The sequence below is a fragment of the Diabrotica undecimpunctata genome, chromosome 1 (genome assembly GCF_040954645.1).
Source record: "Diabrotica undecimpunctata isolate CICGRU chromosome 1, icDiaUnde3, whole genome shotgun sequence".
Taxonomy (NCBI): Eukaryota; Metazoa; Arthropoda; class Insecta; order Coleoptera; family Chrysomelidae; genus Diabrotica; species Diabrotica undecimpunctata.
In genome coordinates this window covers 186,555,328-186,570,777 of record NC_092803.1, presented here as the reverse complement: position 1 = coordinate 186,570,777, position 15,450 = coordinate 186,555,328, and the positions used below count along the sequence as shown (strand labels likewise).

The 15,450-nt window shown below is 32.1% G+C and overlaps 1 protein-coding gene across 1 annotated transcript; it reads left to right on the top strand.

Annotated features, from left to right (window-relative positions):
- The first annotated feature begins 4,358 nt into the window (after positions 1-4,358).
- On the top strand, positions 4,359-14,383 carry LOC140441751 (3-hydroxyisobutyryl-CoA hydrolase, mitochondrial-like). Its single transcript, XM_072532654.1, has 3 exons — positions 4,359-4,480; positions 8,731-9,710; positions 13,684-14,383. The coding sequence occupies exons 2-3, from the start codon at positions 9,194-9,196 to the stop codon at positions 13,836-13,838; spliced, it is 672 nt and encodes a 223-aa protein (XP_072388755.1). The 5' UTR covers positions 4,359-4,480; positions 8,731-9,193; the 3' UTR covers positions 13,839-14,383.
- The last annotated feature ends 1,067 nt before the right edge of the window (positions 14,384-15,450 follow it).

Below are 15,450 nucleotides of genomic sequence, written 5' to 3'. Positions count from 1 at the left end.
AGGCTTTAAGTTTGCTCTTTTGATCTTCGTCTAACTCTTTGTGAACTCACATTAACTTGTCTAACATTTAATAGCTCATTTCTGAGGAGCATCGATGTCAATGAACGATTTCGTGTAAAATTAAGAACCAAAAAACGGTCATTAATTCCAGTTGTGCACCTTGGCTGTCCTTGACCAGGCCTTCGTACAAAATTTCCTGTTTCGCGGTACCTTTTTCGAGTATTCGAGACTATAGATTCAGTTCTGCTGAGACGTCGTGCATATCCTTCCTCGTACAAAATTGCAATATGTGCTACTTGGGCTTCATCGCAGTATCGAATTGGTGGGATACTTATTTTAAACTTAGTTAAATAAAAACAATATTTAATTAAACTTAATAAATTAAACTAAAAATAACCGAATTAGTATGATTTTTGCTTTACGTGATGAAGGTTTTCTATGATAAAATGTACGGCTGACACCACTGAATAAACGTCAAAATAAACATCAAAATGTTTCAAACCAGTTGAGTACATCAGCCTACTTATATGAGTATTATCAGTGATCTAAAATTATTTTGAAATAATACTGACTACAAAAAAATTGGAAAATTCCAAAATATCCGATATTTTTGTCCATGAGTGTATATTGCTTTAACCATTGCATGGTGCCGATTTCAATTCTTAATTGTTTTAAACAAAGCAGCTGTAACTTTTTAAACAAATTAAGCTCATTCCATTTCTGTTGGTCGTAGAAAACTTTTTTTTAAATCTTTCTCTTGACTTTAGCTGTAAGAATCATTAAGTTAACAATATGTTACTGTATAGGAAGCGCCGTAGCTTAATTAACTATAATGCAAAAGTTGCCTGGGCTTCCAGGCAATAAATAAGGGATTGAAACATTTTTTAAGCAAATATTTTTATTTCCTCATAAAAATATAAACGACCAAGAAGAGAAGCCGTTTAAAAATAGATCTTTATCTTAAAAAAATATTTCAGGACCTGTAAAATTTATATAGTTTTAATAATTTTTATAAACAATTAAAAGTATCTCGAAAAAATAGCTAAAATATAGTGGTTCTTGCGTAAAAAAATAATTTTTACAAAAGTTATCTCAAAAAATAAAAGTTGCGAAAAATTTACATTTTTGAACATTCAATCATTAATTTTGCATAAACTATTGGGTCAACTTTAATATAGCAAAGCTCAAATTAAAGATTTTTTTATGTTATTTTATAATATTGTACTTATTTTATCCTAAAATAATGATTTGAGACAATAAAAATAAAAATAATCAATAAACACCGTTTATACATCTTAACCCTATAACGCCAAATTTTTAATGTATTCAAAAAAAAAAAAAAATTTTGTTTCTTATTACTTATTTTGCTATTATTAATTTACAGATTAAAAATTTTTGCTTAATTTTACATACATAGTAATGCACAATATCGATATAAAAGACATAATAAATTTGAAAAACATCAATTTATTATAAATTAAATACAAAAATAGAAGTTATTACGTAGTGTGGAAATGTATAAAACAGTTCTTTTCCTTTGTAATGCACAGGTGTACTTTACATTTTTTGCACATATATACTGGAGCACTTCTACAATTGATATTTTTACACCTACCCCTATCTGTGACCATGGGCAAGTGATCAAGCCCATCTAGACGTATGTCTGCTACCGGAACACTTTTAGTGGCTGGACCTAGCTTCTTCTTTTTTGAAAATTCTGCATCTGTGCTGGTTTTTGATGGACGACCCCTTTTTGATTGTTGGGTTCTTTTCCCTTCCAATAGCAGTGCCTCTGCAATGCTCATTTTGAATTCTTGGAGATTAACTATGTTTCTTTTAGGTACCTGTAAGGATTCGCAGTCTCTTCTGTAAATGAGCCAAGAGTTTACCACAGTAACATCTAAAAAGTGAAAAAACAATTTGTGATAGAACTTTGTAGATCTAATATGAATTCTGTAAAGAGCAATTAATGCATCCATTAGGTCCACTCCACCCATAAATTGGTTATAGGTTTTGACAATAGCTGGACAGGTAATTGTAATATTCTGTTTAGTCTTTTTGTCATATCGCTCGCATGTTTCAGTAGGTTCTGCAGACGAAAATGTTGATAGCAAATTGACTACCCGATTATCAGCCCATTTTACTGCTCTGACTTCAATATTATCTACTAGAGTCGAGACTTCTTGGAAGGATCCTTTACCTTTTTTTAGTAAATCTTTATCCTTGTTTAGAGGAACTCCCGATAAGCGATTTATCCTTACTGTTCCAAGGCAATAAATTTTCTTTTTTGCCAAATGCACCATCAGAGCTAGAGAGGTAAACCAATTATCGAAATATAGGAGATGATTTGCACCTACAGGAATATGAGTGGCTAATTGCAGTACCACATTGGAACTAGCTCCTAAATCTGGTTCTCCAGTTACTGGTTGGATTTTTTCAGAATATATAAAAAAATCATACATAATTCCTTTCTCATCACAAAGAACAAATAATTTGTACCCTCATTTGTATGGCTTGCTGGGTATATATTGTTTAATGCTAGATCTGCCTTTGAATGGTACTATCTGTTCATCAATACATAACATTTGAGGCATTGGAATTTCTCTAAATTTCGCCTGTAAATTATTTATCAATGGCCTTATTTTGAATAGTTTGTCATATGTGGTATTATCTTCTGGTATTGTCGAATTATCGTTAAAATGGATTTTGGATTTTATTTCTTCCCACCGAATCCTGGTCATTACTTCCGATACAATTGGACAGTTTAACTTAGTTTTCCAATACAATCTTGAGTTGGATAGTTTTACCATGGACATTGCCAATAAGGACCCTAAAAATTGTTCCAATTCAGGAATTGACAATGACAGACTTTTATTGGGATTTTCTTGAATGGCATACAAGTTTGACTGCTCAACTATGTGAGTCAGAATATCTTCCGAAAAAAAATTTCTAAAATATTCCACAGGTCGCTTTACAACTCCAGACGGCTCTAGTTGACCTAACCATATAGGAAGTGGTTTAGCAGAATCTTCAGTTGACACATGTCGCCAAAGTGGATAGGTTTTACGACTCTTTGATTTTAATGTTTCTGGTGCAGCTACTGTTTCTCCACTGGCTTCACTTTCTTCAGTACTATCGTCAGATTCATCTATAATAAAAAAAGAGTATAAATGAGTCATTTCAAACTATAATACAAAGAGGCAAAGCAGTCAATACAAATGACTAGAAAATTATAAAAAGAACTATAAAAATAATTACCCAAATCCTCGAAATTAATATCAGAACCATTTACAGTATCTGTACTACTCTCATCCATTAAGGGAAGACGTTTTTTGCCATAAAACGCTGCACAATCCATAATTATTTTGATCAATCTAAAAAAATGCAAAAGACGAGAGTGACGATTTCGTAACGCTTAAAATTTTCAATAAAAATACAGAAAAATAATTAATTTTAGCACATATTACCTTCGCCAAACGATAATCGTCCTTCTAGAAGTATGTAAAAAAAAATCCAAAGTTCATATGCTGCTTGATTCCAATTTATAACAATAAACACTCCACAGTACACTATAACCTAACTTTTCATTAGTGCACTGTCAAATAGAAACATCTCACGTGAATGTGCCGCGCGAATGTAATCAAAACGGGTTTGCTATATTTTCACTGAAATGTAACGATACCGATCCCGTCGGCGTAGCCGTCCTACATGGGTTATTGTGTGCATAAGACCAGTGTTTATCAAACGTTACGAAAACGTCACGCTCAGCGTTATAGGGTTAAAAGTGCTATAAAAAATTTATAATCAACAGTTTGGACTTAGGCGCACTTGGAGGTTACTCCAGTCCAGGCATTGCCCTGCATAACGCTGTGCTGGTTTCAAAAATTCACCAATGAATGCTTAAAATATTTCATTTTTGTCCCTACAGTCTGGACTATTTTTTTAAAATCGAATATGTAGTTGATATGACATACCTATTTTGCCAGGGTTAGATCAATGGTCAAGCGGAAAGAAAACTTTTGTACCTCGAGAAAAAAAATGTGTGTTCATACTTAAATGGCAACACTAAATGTTGTTAAAATGATAATTAAAATAATTTAAATTTTAAAATGTATTTGTTTAAAAACCATTAAGCAAAATTTTAAAATTAAAATATTTTAAGATTATTATATTTAGTACAGATAACTGAAGATACTTTAGAGAACATTACTCCTTAATGCCATTTAAAAAATTTGGTGCTATATTTGGTGTTATTATCTTATAACAGTTATATTTAGTTTCCGTTAAGCCACTCTGTAGGTATAAGTAACTTATTTATTATCGTTTGTGTTAACTATATTTAACTGCGTAAACTACTTACTTATATATTCCGTTATTAAAATGTCTTAAATTACCGTTTTTAAAATAACTACATAATTTAACAATCTATAATGTATTTTGTTTGTTGATAGCGTCTAAGCAGCAGCTTGCAATGTTGAAAGTAAGTTAACGTTTTATTATAAGACAATAAGCTGAGTTTTTAAAGAAAGTAAAAACTGTTTGACGTTAATAAACTTCGTTAACAAAAATAATAATGATTGTCATCATTCTGGTAGTCCTATTTTTATGTCACACTTTATCCAATAATGTTATTTTTTGTACTTAAAGTTAATTTGTAGTATTTTTTTTATTTAAAGAAACAAATTCGCATCCACCCAAAGGTTATTAGCGACATTCCTGTAACATTTGTAATAATATTAAATTTAACATTTGTAACAATCAATCATTGTAATAGTTAATTACAATTTGTGAACAATTGAACATTTGTAACAATTAATTAAGTTAAATTTTGTGTAACATATTTATACATTTTAAGTAACCTAATAAATTGTTCGGAACTAAACTTTTGTTGAGGAGTGCTTTCAGGTTATTTGGCAAATTGTAAGACTGTCTTTGATTTACATATTTAGGACTGTCTATCAAGAAGTGCTTTATACTGTCTACTGTATTGCATGTTTCGCATTTTGGAGGTTCACTATTTGAGAAGAGATAGGCATGAGTATACCTACAGTATCCAAGTCGTAGACGTGTAATAATAGCTTGGCATCTTCTACTTCTGGCTGTGGACTTCCATGAAAAAATATCACTTTTGATGGTTCTGAGTTTCGAACTAGAGTCATTCCACTCCCGATTCCACGCACTTAACACCTTATTTTTGAAATAAACTTTTAGATCGCTTGCGATACTCCGACACTCTGTTTCTGATGCGTCACTGGTAATAGCGTTACGCGCACTAGTATCTGCTTCTTCATTCCCTTCTATGCCTATATGAGATGGTATCCATAGGAAGTGGACTCTTCTAAAATTTTCTTGAGCTTTCATTAATTTGGCCCTGATAATTTTCTTAATGGGGTGTTTAGGGTATACATTTTGCATAAGCTTTGACTGCGCTGACAGAGTCAGAAAGGACTAGACAACAAGGGATGATTTTAATATTTACTTGCTTGATGGCTTTGAACAAACCAAATAAATCTGCAGTATAGATGCTGGAATTTAGAGAAAGTTTAAATTGAAAAGTGTCATTTGAGGTTATCACTGCCACTCTAACGCCAAGTTCACCTTTGGATGCATCTGCATACATTTTAATCCACTCGTTGTGTTGTTGATCTAGGATTGAATTTAGTTTAACTTTAAAAATAATAGGAGTAGTTTCATGTTTATTATATATACTTAACTTGAATTTAATGTTGGCTTAACTGAGATGTGTCACTTTACGCTTCCGATGCCTCACTGTTAAGATAATTGGATTTTTTTCCTTATGGACGTGAATTTACGTTTTATGGATCTTTCCTTTAAATGGGGATAAACTTGACTGAGCATATGGGACAAAGCTATGGGTAGGTCTGTGGTATATTCTTGAATTGTGGTTATAGGATCTGTTGACCCCGTAATATTAATTAGGAGCATATTAAGTTGATCAACGTTTAGAAGGAAAGGTAGAGGGTGATTTTCTATGAAGTTTTTAGCAGGGTCAAGTAAGAGAGAAAATGAGCATTCAGAAGTGGTTGCTGAACTAATTTTAGCTTTTTTAGATTTTGCTTGGACTTTAGGTGGTGGAAAAACGTTACATTCTTTTGAAGATAGATCTGCTTCAGGTGAAATAATTTCATCAAAGTTTCTTTTTGGTTGATTAATTATGTGACTGTCCTTATTTGATGCATCTACTTTGTTCGGTATCTCCGGGATATTAGAAATAGACATTTGTTCACACTGAGAAGGGTTTGTGTCATTGGATGCTTGCAAGGATATATTTGTTGCGCTGGATACCGATGCTTCATTGTTTTGGTTGGGGTTTAGTTGAGCTAGTGGTTCGGAGCACTGTGAAGCGATGTGTCCTGGCTTCTTGCATCTAAAGCAAACTAAACTGTCTTGAGAAATGAATATTATATATGTCTTGTTGTCAAAAACAAGAGTAAATGACTCTGGTAGTGTTAGATTATGAGGACTGATATAGATTTGTCTCGAAAACTAAGGATGTGATTGTACTCAGACATAGAAGCACTTATTTTGAGGAAGGTCATGGGGAGACAGGAACTATGCCCATTTTTTGTAAATCCTTGATTAGCAAGTCGTGCGGTATTGAAGGACATACGCCGGAGAGCACAAGTCGTTCCGCTGGTGTAACTAACCTTCTTGCTCTGACAATTTCACCTTGTATTTCTATTTGACCATGATTATTCATAAAATCGTCCACTATTTGTTTATTGGATAAATACATACATATGCGATTATTAGATAATCTAGAAGAGAAGATAGTGGGAGAAGGTAGTCTTGAAGTTTGGTGTTTTCTAAGGCACTAAAGATAATTGCTTGGGACTTTAATGGAAATTGCACTCTCGACGCTGCCGAAGAGTATGACTGTGATGTGTTTATGTGATTTTGATGGTCTTGTATTGTAGAACTGTTATGTGATTCCATGTTTGAATTCATTTGGATAAACGTTTGTGGAAAGTAAGTCCGACCCTGTACAAATGCTAAAACAGGTATATCGGTCTTTACTAAAAGCGGTTATTTGCTGGTAAAACTGGATTTGTTTATTGGCAACAATAACAAATAATTGCAATTTGCTGACTTTACTGCTAATTTAACTTAACTACAGTTTATTTCAATATATCACTAAGATTCACAATTTATAACTTACATTAAACTTTGTTAATGTTAAAAATATTCGGAGCCCACATTGAGTACAACATTATAGATATCGATGCAGAACCCAACCCCTTGTAGTATTTTTATTATAATATATTCATTTTCTCTCTCTAAATACGCCAAAAAATAAGCAAAATATAATCGTCTACAGGACATCTAGATATTTGACGAGTTTTTTAGTTTATATATATATATATATATATATATATATATATATATATATATATATATATATAAATATATATATATATATATATATATAAATATATATATATATATATATATATATATATATATATATATATATATATATATATATATATATATATAATCAGGCCACAAACAGGCCCTAGAAGCACAAGGTTTAATGGTTTTCTTTCATTTCTTTCGATCTTTTGCTAGGTTTCTCCAGTTTTGTACTCCTAACAATCCCAAATCTTCTTTTATCGACTCCATCCATTTTCTTCGTGGTCGTTCTCTTTTCTTTTCCTTTTTGTGTCAGCTTCAGTATTTATTAATATTTTAAGGACTCTTCCTTCCTGCAATATAGCTAGGTGTCCGGGCCATCTTAGTCTTTGAATTTTTACAATGTTTGAAATTTTTTGTTGTCTATATATTTGCATTATTTTATTATTTGTTTTTCTTCTGCAGCTATGCTCATCTTTTATACCTACATATATTCTTCTGAGTATGTTTCTTTTCCTATCAATCTAGCTTCAGTTCTATTGTTTTGCTTAAGATCCAGGTCTCGCTAGCATAAAGCACCGTCGGTCGGATATCCTTTGTATATATTCTTCTTTTTGCTCCTCGGGATATTTTCTTTAATCTCAGTATCGTATTTAGAGTTTCAGTACTTTTACTACCTTGAACCATTGTTTTTTCGATTACTTGACTCTCTTCATTTTTATTTGTTAACGTTCCTCCCAAATAATCGAACTGTCCAACTATCTTAAGTTATATTCCTTGTTTGTGCAGATTTTCAAAACTGTCCTAAATATTCATTATTTCCTCTCATCTTCATATCCTTTGTGATCTCCTTATTTAGTTTCAGGCCATACTCCTGGGCTGTTCTCTCGAGTCTTTTAAACATTTCTCTTAATTCTGTTTATTTTCTTGTTATTAGGGCAAAATCGTCCGCGTGTGCTACGCATTGATGTAAGTGGTGGTAGATTGAGCCTTGAGTGTGTATATATGGCTTCTTATAGAGAATTTCTCTATCCTGTTGCCGATAAGAATGTAGCGTAGAATATTTTTTAAATAATTTTAAACTGTTTGTCCTTGTTTTGGTGTAGTGTTATGTACAATTTAGGTTTAATTTCATGTTTATTACATTCTGCACTTGCTGGATAGCCCAAATTTGACGAAATGCCTCTGATGATGCTGTAGAAAGCGAAAGTACTTGGGCAAGATTTGATTATTAAAATTGTGCTCGATATTTGCCTTTAATTTTTCAAAGTTAATTTGTATATCATCATGGATGCGTTTGTATAATATCTGTATTAAATATACCGTATGTTTTATTTAAAATGTTTCTTGTTTCAGAGAAGTCCTATAAAATTGATCCAGCTTTTAAAAAAGGAAACCCAAACAGTCTCCTATAGAAATTTCTCTAAAGAACCTCCAATAATTAGTAAAGAAGTAGGAAATAATGCTATAGCTATTCTAAATAGACCCAAATCTTTCAACGCCCTTACACTTCCCATGCAATATGAAATTGACAGAGTAATACGAAAATGGGAAAAGGAAAAAACACTAGTTTTAATAAGAGGTGCTGGTAACACAGCATTTAGTACCGGAGGCGATGTGTTAATATTACGGCACCAATCTAAGAACAATACAAACTACTTAAAAGATCTCGTTACAACTATTAACGCGACTAACTACCTAATTTCCAAATACCGGATTCCTATAGTCGGTTTAATGAATGGTTTAACTTTGGGTGGTTCTGGTATCATATATTATTTTTGCGAAGTATAGAGTAGCAACAGAAAACAGTGTTTTTGGAATGCCAGAAGTAAAATTAGCATTTCATCCCAATTCAGGTGCGACCTATTTCTTTAACAGATGTGCAGGAAAATTAGGATATTATTTAGGCTTGACGGGAAAAACACTGCAAGGTTCTGACATAGTGCGAGCAGGTTTTGCTACACATTACTGCAAAAATAGCAATTTGGAGAAGTTACAAAATACACTTTTAAACTGTACAAACAAGGATCATATTCAAGACATATTCGAAAATATTTGTGAAAAAAGCTTTCCAGAGTTTACCTTAAATCCTATTATGGAAAGAATTACCAACTGTTTTTCTGAAGTAACTATCGAAGATATCCTTTTAAAACTAAAATCTGACGGGTCGCCTTGGGCTAACGAAACTCTGAATATTTTAAATGGACATTCGCCAGTGGCCCTTAAAGTTATTCTTAGACAGTTATTGAAAGGACAAAGCTTGGATTTGAAAAGCTGTCTTGAGATGGAGTGCAATATTTCTTTAAACTGTTATAAGTATCCTGATGTTTACGAGGGTGAGTGTATTAGTTATGTCTCAATGGTTTTGGTAAAATTAACTTGGGAAATGATCAGTACGGTATCGACACGACCATTTTGTGATTAAATACCAAAAAAATTACATTATAGAGCAATAATTATTACTACAATCGCCTAAGGAAAAAAGGAAGCACATATATATTAATACAATAGGATCAATGCCAGTATATAGAATCATCATATATAAAAATTTGTCAATATGATCTTATAACGTTACATTTTTCTGCTTTAAAAAGAACTTTCGTTAGAAAAAATATTTTTTGCTATATCATATAATGATTTATTGATTCTTTTTTTAATATATATGTTTTGTTTTGTAATTTGGATATTTGTTGGTGTGTGGGTTTTCCATACATATATATAAAAACTTGTAGCAGACTGTTTCAGGCCCACAGCTTAGTAATTCCCTTCCATTTCCTTCTGTCTCTAGCTTCTTTCCTCCAATTTTCTATCTTCTTTTCTTGTAGATCTTCCGCAACTGCTTCCTTCCATCTTCTCCTCGGTCTACCTCTTTTCCTCATATCTTCCGGTGTTTCGGTCAACTTTCCTCCAAAAATTCTTTTTAATAGTCTTCGTTCCTATATTTCAATTTTCTATTGTAGTTCCTTTGTTAACACTCATGTCTCGCACCCATACGTTAGAGTAGGTCGCAGGATAATTTTATACAGCCTTTGATTTTATTATTCTTTGCAAACTGCCTGCACACCTGTTTCCTTTTACTATGTGTAGATCTATTTCTTCTTTCTTTCCCTTTCTTCTTCGCATTTATTTGCCATAAGAACTCCCAGATACATGTAATCCTCCACCTCTTCAATTTTCAGAATTTCTCTCCCTAATGCAATTTGCATATGTAGCTTTCTGCTTTCCTTTTGTTTATTCTTCAGCTCCATGTATTTTGTTTAATTTATATTTATCTATAATCCCATATTTCCTGTGGCCTCTAGAAGATTCTCAGCTATTTTTTTTTAATTCTTTTCTACTCCTAGCCAAAAGTACAACATCATCAGCATAGGCTAGACACTGGTGACCCTTATTAAATATTGTCTCTTATTATTTTGTTAAGGGCCAAATTAAACGGCATGGTGGATAGAGGATCCTTACACCTTTCTGAACTCTAAAGTATTGGTTCTTCTTTCCATTAATCTTAACTGCGCTTGTAGTACTCTGAAGCGTCATATGTACCAGTCTGATTATCTTAGATGGGATTTCGAACTCCTGTAGTGTCTTCGTCAGTTTTGTTCTACCTACATTATAAGCACCCTTAAAATCCACAAAGGGAAAGTGGGTCGGTATGTCGTATTTATATGTTTCAGAGAGAACTTGTTTCAGCATAAATACATGGTCACTAGTTGATCGATATTTTCAAAACCAGCTTGATAGTCGCCGAATATATTTTCTGAGTACACTTCTATTTTTCTTTTTAGTATGGTTTCTTTATAGTTATCAGAACTTGACAGGTGTCTCTTCTTATGTATTGGGTATATTATAGACTCGCATTACTCTTTAGGTATTATTTCCTCTTCCCAGATATAATATAAAAGTTTGTAGATTTTTCTCTCATGTAGTCTTCTCCATATTTTAAGTTTTCTGCTGCTATCCCGTTTTCTCCAGGGCTTTTATTGTTTGTCATCACAGTTAAAGTTTCCTCAACCTCATCCTTAGTTGGTCTTGCAATATTTATTCCATTCATTGTCGTTTTCCTCCTCTATTTCACCATTCAGGTGTTCTTCGAAATATTGTTTCCATCTCTTTAATTGTTGTTGTTCATTTCCTATCAGATTACCCTCTTTGTATTTATGTGGTTTTTGAATTTTAACCTCTGCTTATTTCTTAAACCTCTTTGTAAACATATTTTATATCATTCCTTTGGTATTTTTCTTCCATATTTTGAAGTTAACTCTTTAAAAGCTCTCTTTTGTTCCCTCGGCAAATTTTCTTTACTAATTTTCTTTGCACATTATATCTTTCTTTATCATTATCATTTTTTGTCTATATACTCGCTATAACTCTATTTCTTTTTCACATTCTGTGTCCAACCATTTTTTCTTCTTTTTCCTTTTACTGTTTGTTATATTTAGCTCCTCTGTAAGTTGTTAAGAGAGAGAGGGTTATTGAACTCCTAAGTGGAGCATAGAGCTTCAGTGAAAACGCGCCATCGGGTTCTATTTTGCGCTAAGGCCTTCACCTCATTTCAAGACTTTCCTTGACTTCTTATCCCGTCCATGATGGATCTTCTTCAAGTTTGTACTGGGCGACCTCTTTTTCTTCCTCCTTGGGGTTTCCACTCTGTGGCAATGTTTGCAATACTGGAATTATTTTTTCTGAACGTTAGTTATAAGTTCTAAAAATTTATCCTAAATTACCATACGATCAATTTGGTTCGTTTCCCAGGTGAAAGGTATTTATATCCATGTGCCCATATACATCCTTTCGCTTGAAATGAGTACTCATTATCATCATTTTCCTTACTATGACTAGTGAGATTAACCTTTGTTTGTTATCATTGCTTTTTTCATGCTTAATTTCGTCCCCTGTGATTTTCTTGTACATTTCTCCTCTTCCCACCTTTGTATTTGCATCTCCTAAAATTCTCCAAAACTGTTTCTATTTCCTCGTAGAAAGCATCTTTCGTTTCTTCTCCCTTTTCCTCTGTGGGTGCGTGAATATTTACAATGTACATATATCTATTATGTCTTCTTTGTCGTATGTCTCATAGTCGATCGGATTTTGCTATAAATGCAGTTATTTCATCTTTTGGTGTGTTGTTAACGAAAAATCCAAATCTCCTACTTTGGTTTCCACTTTAAAATAAAGTATAGTTTTCTATGTGTGTTGTCCCATTTCCCACTAGATGAGTTTCTTGTACAGCAGTAATATCTATTATATATCTATTTAGTTCTAATTAAAAATTTTTATTGCTCCCGCTTCATATATACCTCTAAGATTTCAAGTGGCCATATTAATTAGCTTTACTTCATTTTTGTTCTTTTTTCTTTTATTTTCTAGTGCTCTTCTTATATCCATAATCATTGCCGGGTCCGTAGTCAGAAAAACATCCTCCTCTCTTTCCGCTTCTACTTTTTTCCTTTTGCTTTTACCAAGATCTCTTTGTCATTATCCCATCGCCATTCAATTTCAGTTTTTATTAGCTTTCTGTACGCACTTTTAACTGCATTACCACTTTTTCTTTGCCGCTTGTCTGATAGATTTTTGTATTTCTTTTCTTGTTAACTCATCATTTATATGAACTGTATCTTCTTTTAAATTATTTAGATTTGACTTCGCCTGCATAACATTTTCTTTTTCTTGTTCAGTTGGTAATTCAACTAAACATGTTTTCTCTCCCAATTTTTGGACATTATTCATACTCACTGCTAGATCTAGGTGCTTTTTAAAAAACATATCCATTTCATCTTTAAGAGATGTGGAGTATTTACTATCTATTTTGCGGCCATAAACAACAACGTTATTCATTTTCTTACTTTTTTCTAATTTTTTCATTATATTTTTGACATTTGTTTTAGCTTATTAATTTTAACCTGTAGATATTTTATTTTTTCTTTAAACATATGTTGTTCACCTCTCATTTCCTTCACTTCAGTTTTCTTTCATTATTTCTATTATCATTTTGCTGCATTTGTTTGCTCGTCTCTATCATTATCTTTTGTATTTACATTTACCCCTTTCGTTTTCATCGTCGTGTCCTTATTCTTTGCCTTTTCTTTATTTAATTGTTCACACTGCGATGCCTCTTTTAGTTTTTTGCATCAATTCTATTGAATGCATTTCCTACGTCTTCCAAAATTCCTTTTAAAACCTGTAAAATCGGTATTTTGTGCAATCAGCATTTTCTATACTGTTTATTTATTTTATAAGATGTGATTTAGTATATCTAGACAATATCTTACTATACAGAGTTATATTATTTTTCTATTAAGTAGTCTTTTTTAGGTATTAGAGTTTCCCTAGAAGACAAACATGACAAACCAAGATGGAATCCACCTAAATTATCTGAAGTGACTGAAGAAATTATCGACAGATATTTTAGCCCAGTGGTTGAAGATTTACAAAGAACTTTGTTAAAAAAAGTTGACGAAAGGACTTAAAAGAATATTTGAGTTGTATCTACTTAAGTTCTTAGAAATAATAAATATGATCTCAGTTGTATCCGATTTGAGTACAGATTAAATTGATAACTCTGATTAGAGCAGTATCTAAGTAGGTAGAGCAATTTAATAGATAAGTAGTATTAAGTTGTTTATTTTTAGCACGTAAGCAAAACGCTCGGACGAGTTGATTTTTAAAATAATCTTAGTATATTATAGCATCAATGTTTCGAACTTTACGCGATCCTTCTGCAGGTGACAGTAATAAGTTAATTTTTTTTTAAATAGTAAAATACATCATGTGACACCTCGTTTAAAAGCCTTTAAAATACTAATTTGAAAAATATATAATACTTTGGTTCGAAAATTTACAGAATTTAAATTACGCGAGAAAGAATTTAAATACGTACCTTGCAACAATTGAATGAATGTTTGTTAGTTTGAGTTAATCTTTTTTGGATGGTAGAAGAAATTTTGTTTTAAATCGAACTAAAAAATATTTATTACGGTCCAAATTATTAAAACTACATTAATGATTCAATACACGTAACTAGTGTTGTCCAAATGCAAGAACAAGACGAGACTTAGACAGTCTTGGTCTTGGTCTTGCGCCAATACACCTGGTCTTGGTCTTGGTATTGCACTCCCGGTCTTGGTCTTGGTCTTGGTCTTGCAGCAAGAGTCTTGCAAGTCTTGCAGTTACCCATTAATTAGCCTATTGCTATTTATTAAACGTTACTTTAGATCTTAGAACAACGTAACAGAGTAAGTACATTTTAAGCTTGAATTAACATAGCCATAATAAAGACTAACCAAATTAATAAATGTCTAAACAACTGAGACCGGGTGGGGTTTGAAGCGACGATCTAAGCGATCCGTGCCTATGCTCTAACTAACTCAGCTATCTACCAGGCCCTACGGAAGTCAATCTGTTTCTTAATAAATGTTTGCATTTACTAAGCTTACATGTGCTAAAACATGGTTAAAACAAAAAAAAAACAAATTAATGACATAAGCATGCCTGTATTTTAAAGAACATTATCTGCCTAGAAAGGGATTAATGGACATGATGGGCAAAAAATCCACATATATGTATCAAGGGCACAGATTTTTTAGGTCATAAGATAACAAACTATAATCCACTTATTAAAGCAAAATAAATGTTTTTACCAATCTTATCTCTACTTTTATGTAAAAAACTAATTTGAAAAAATAAGGAATAGTTAAAAAAGCAATGGTAATCAAAAGAAGTTATTTTAAATTAAGGAGATCCTACTTAATAAATATATTAATTTACCAAAATAAAGTAGTAGGTACATAATATATGTAATTGGTAATAAGGTAATAACTATATTTTTTACATGTCCACTTTTCTAGAGGTTATTAAAAAGCTTGTGATATCTCCACCGAATTTTGGTTTTTCGGGAAGAAATATTTGTAATTCCTTTTTGTAAAAAGATATTAGATGATTCATCTCATTCTCATTGTAACCTTTTTATGTAGGCACAATTTACACAAAGCAATTTGGGATGCATGAATTATTTCGAAAAACTCATCAAATTTGCTTTTAGGTCTTTTAGATCTATAACTCTAACGCTCACTACTCGGACTA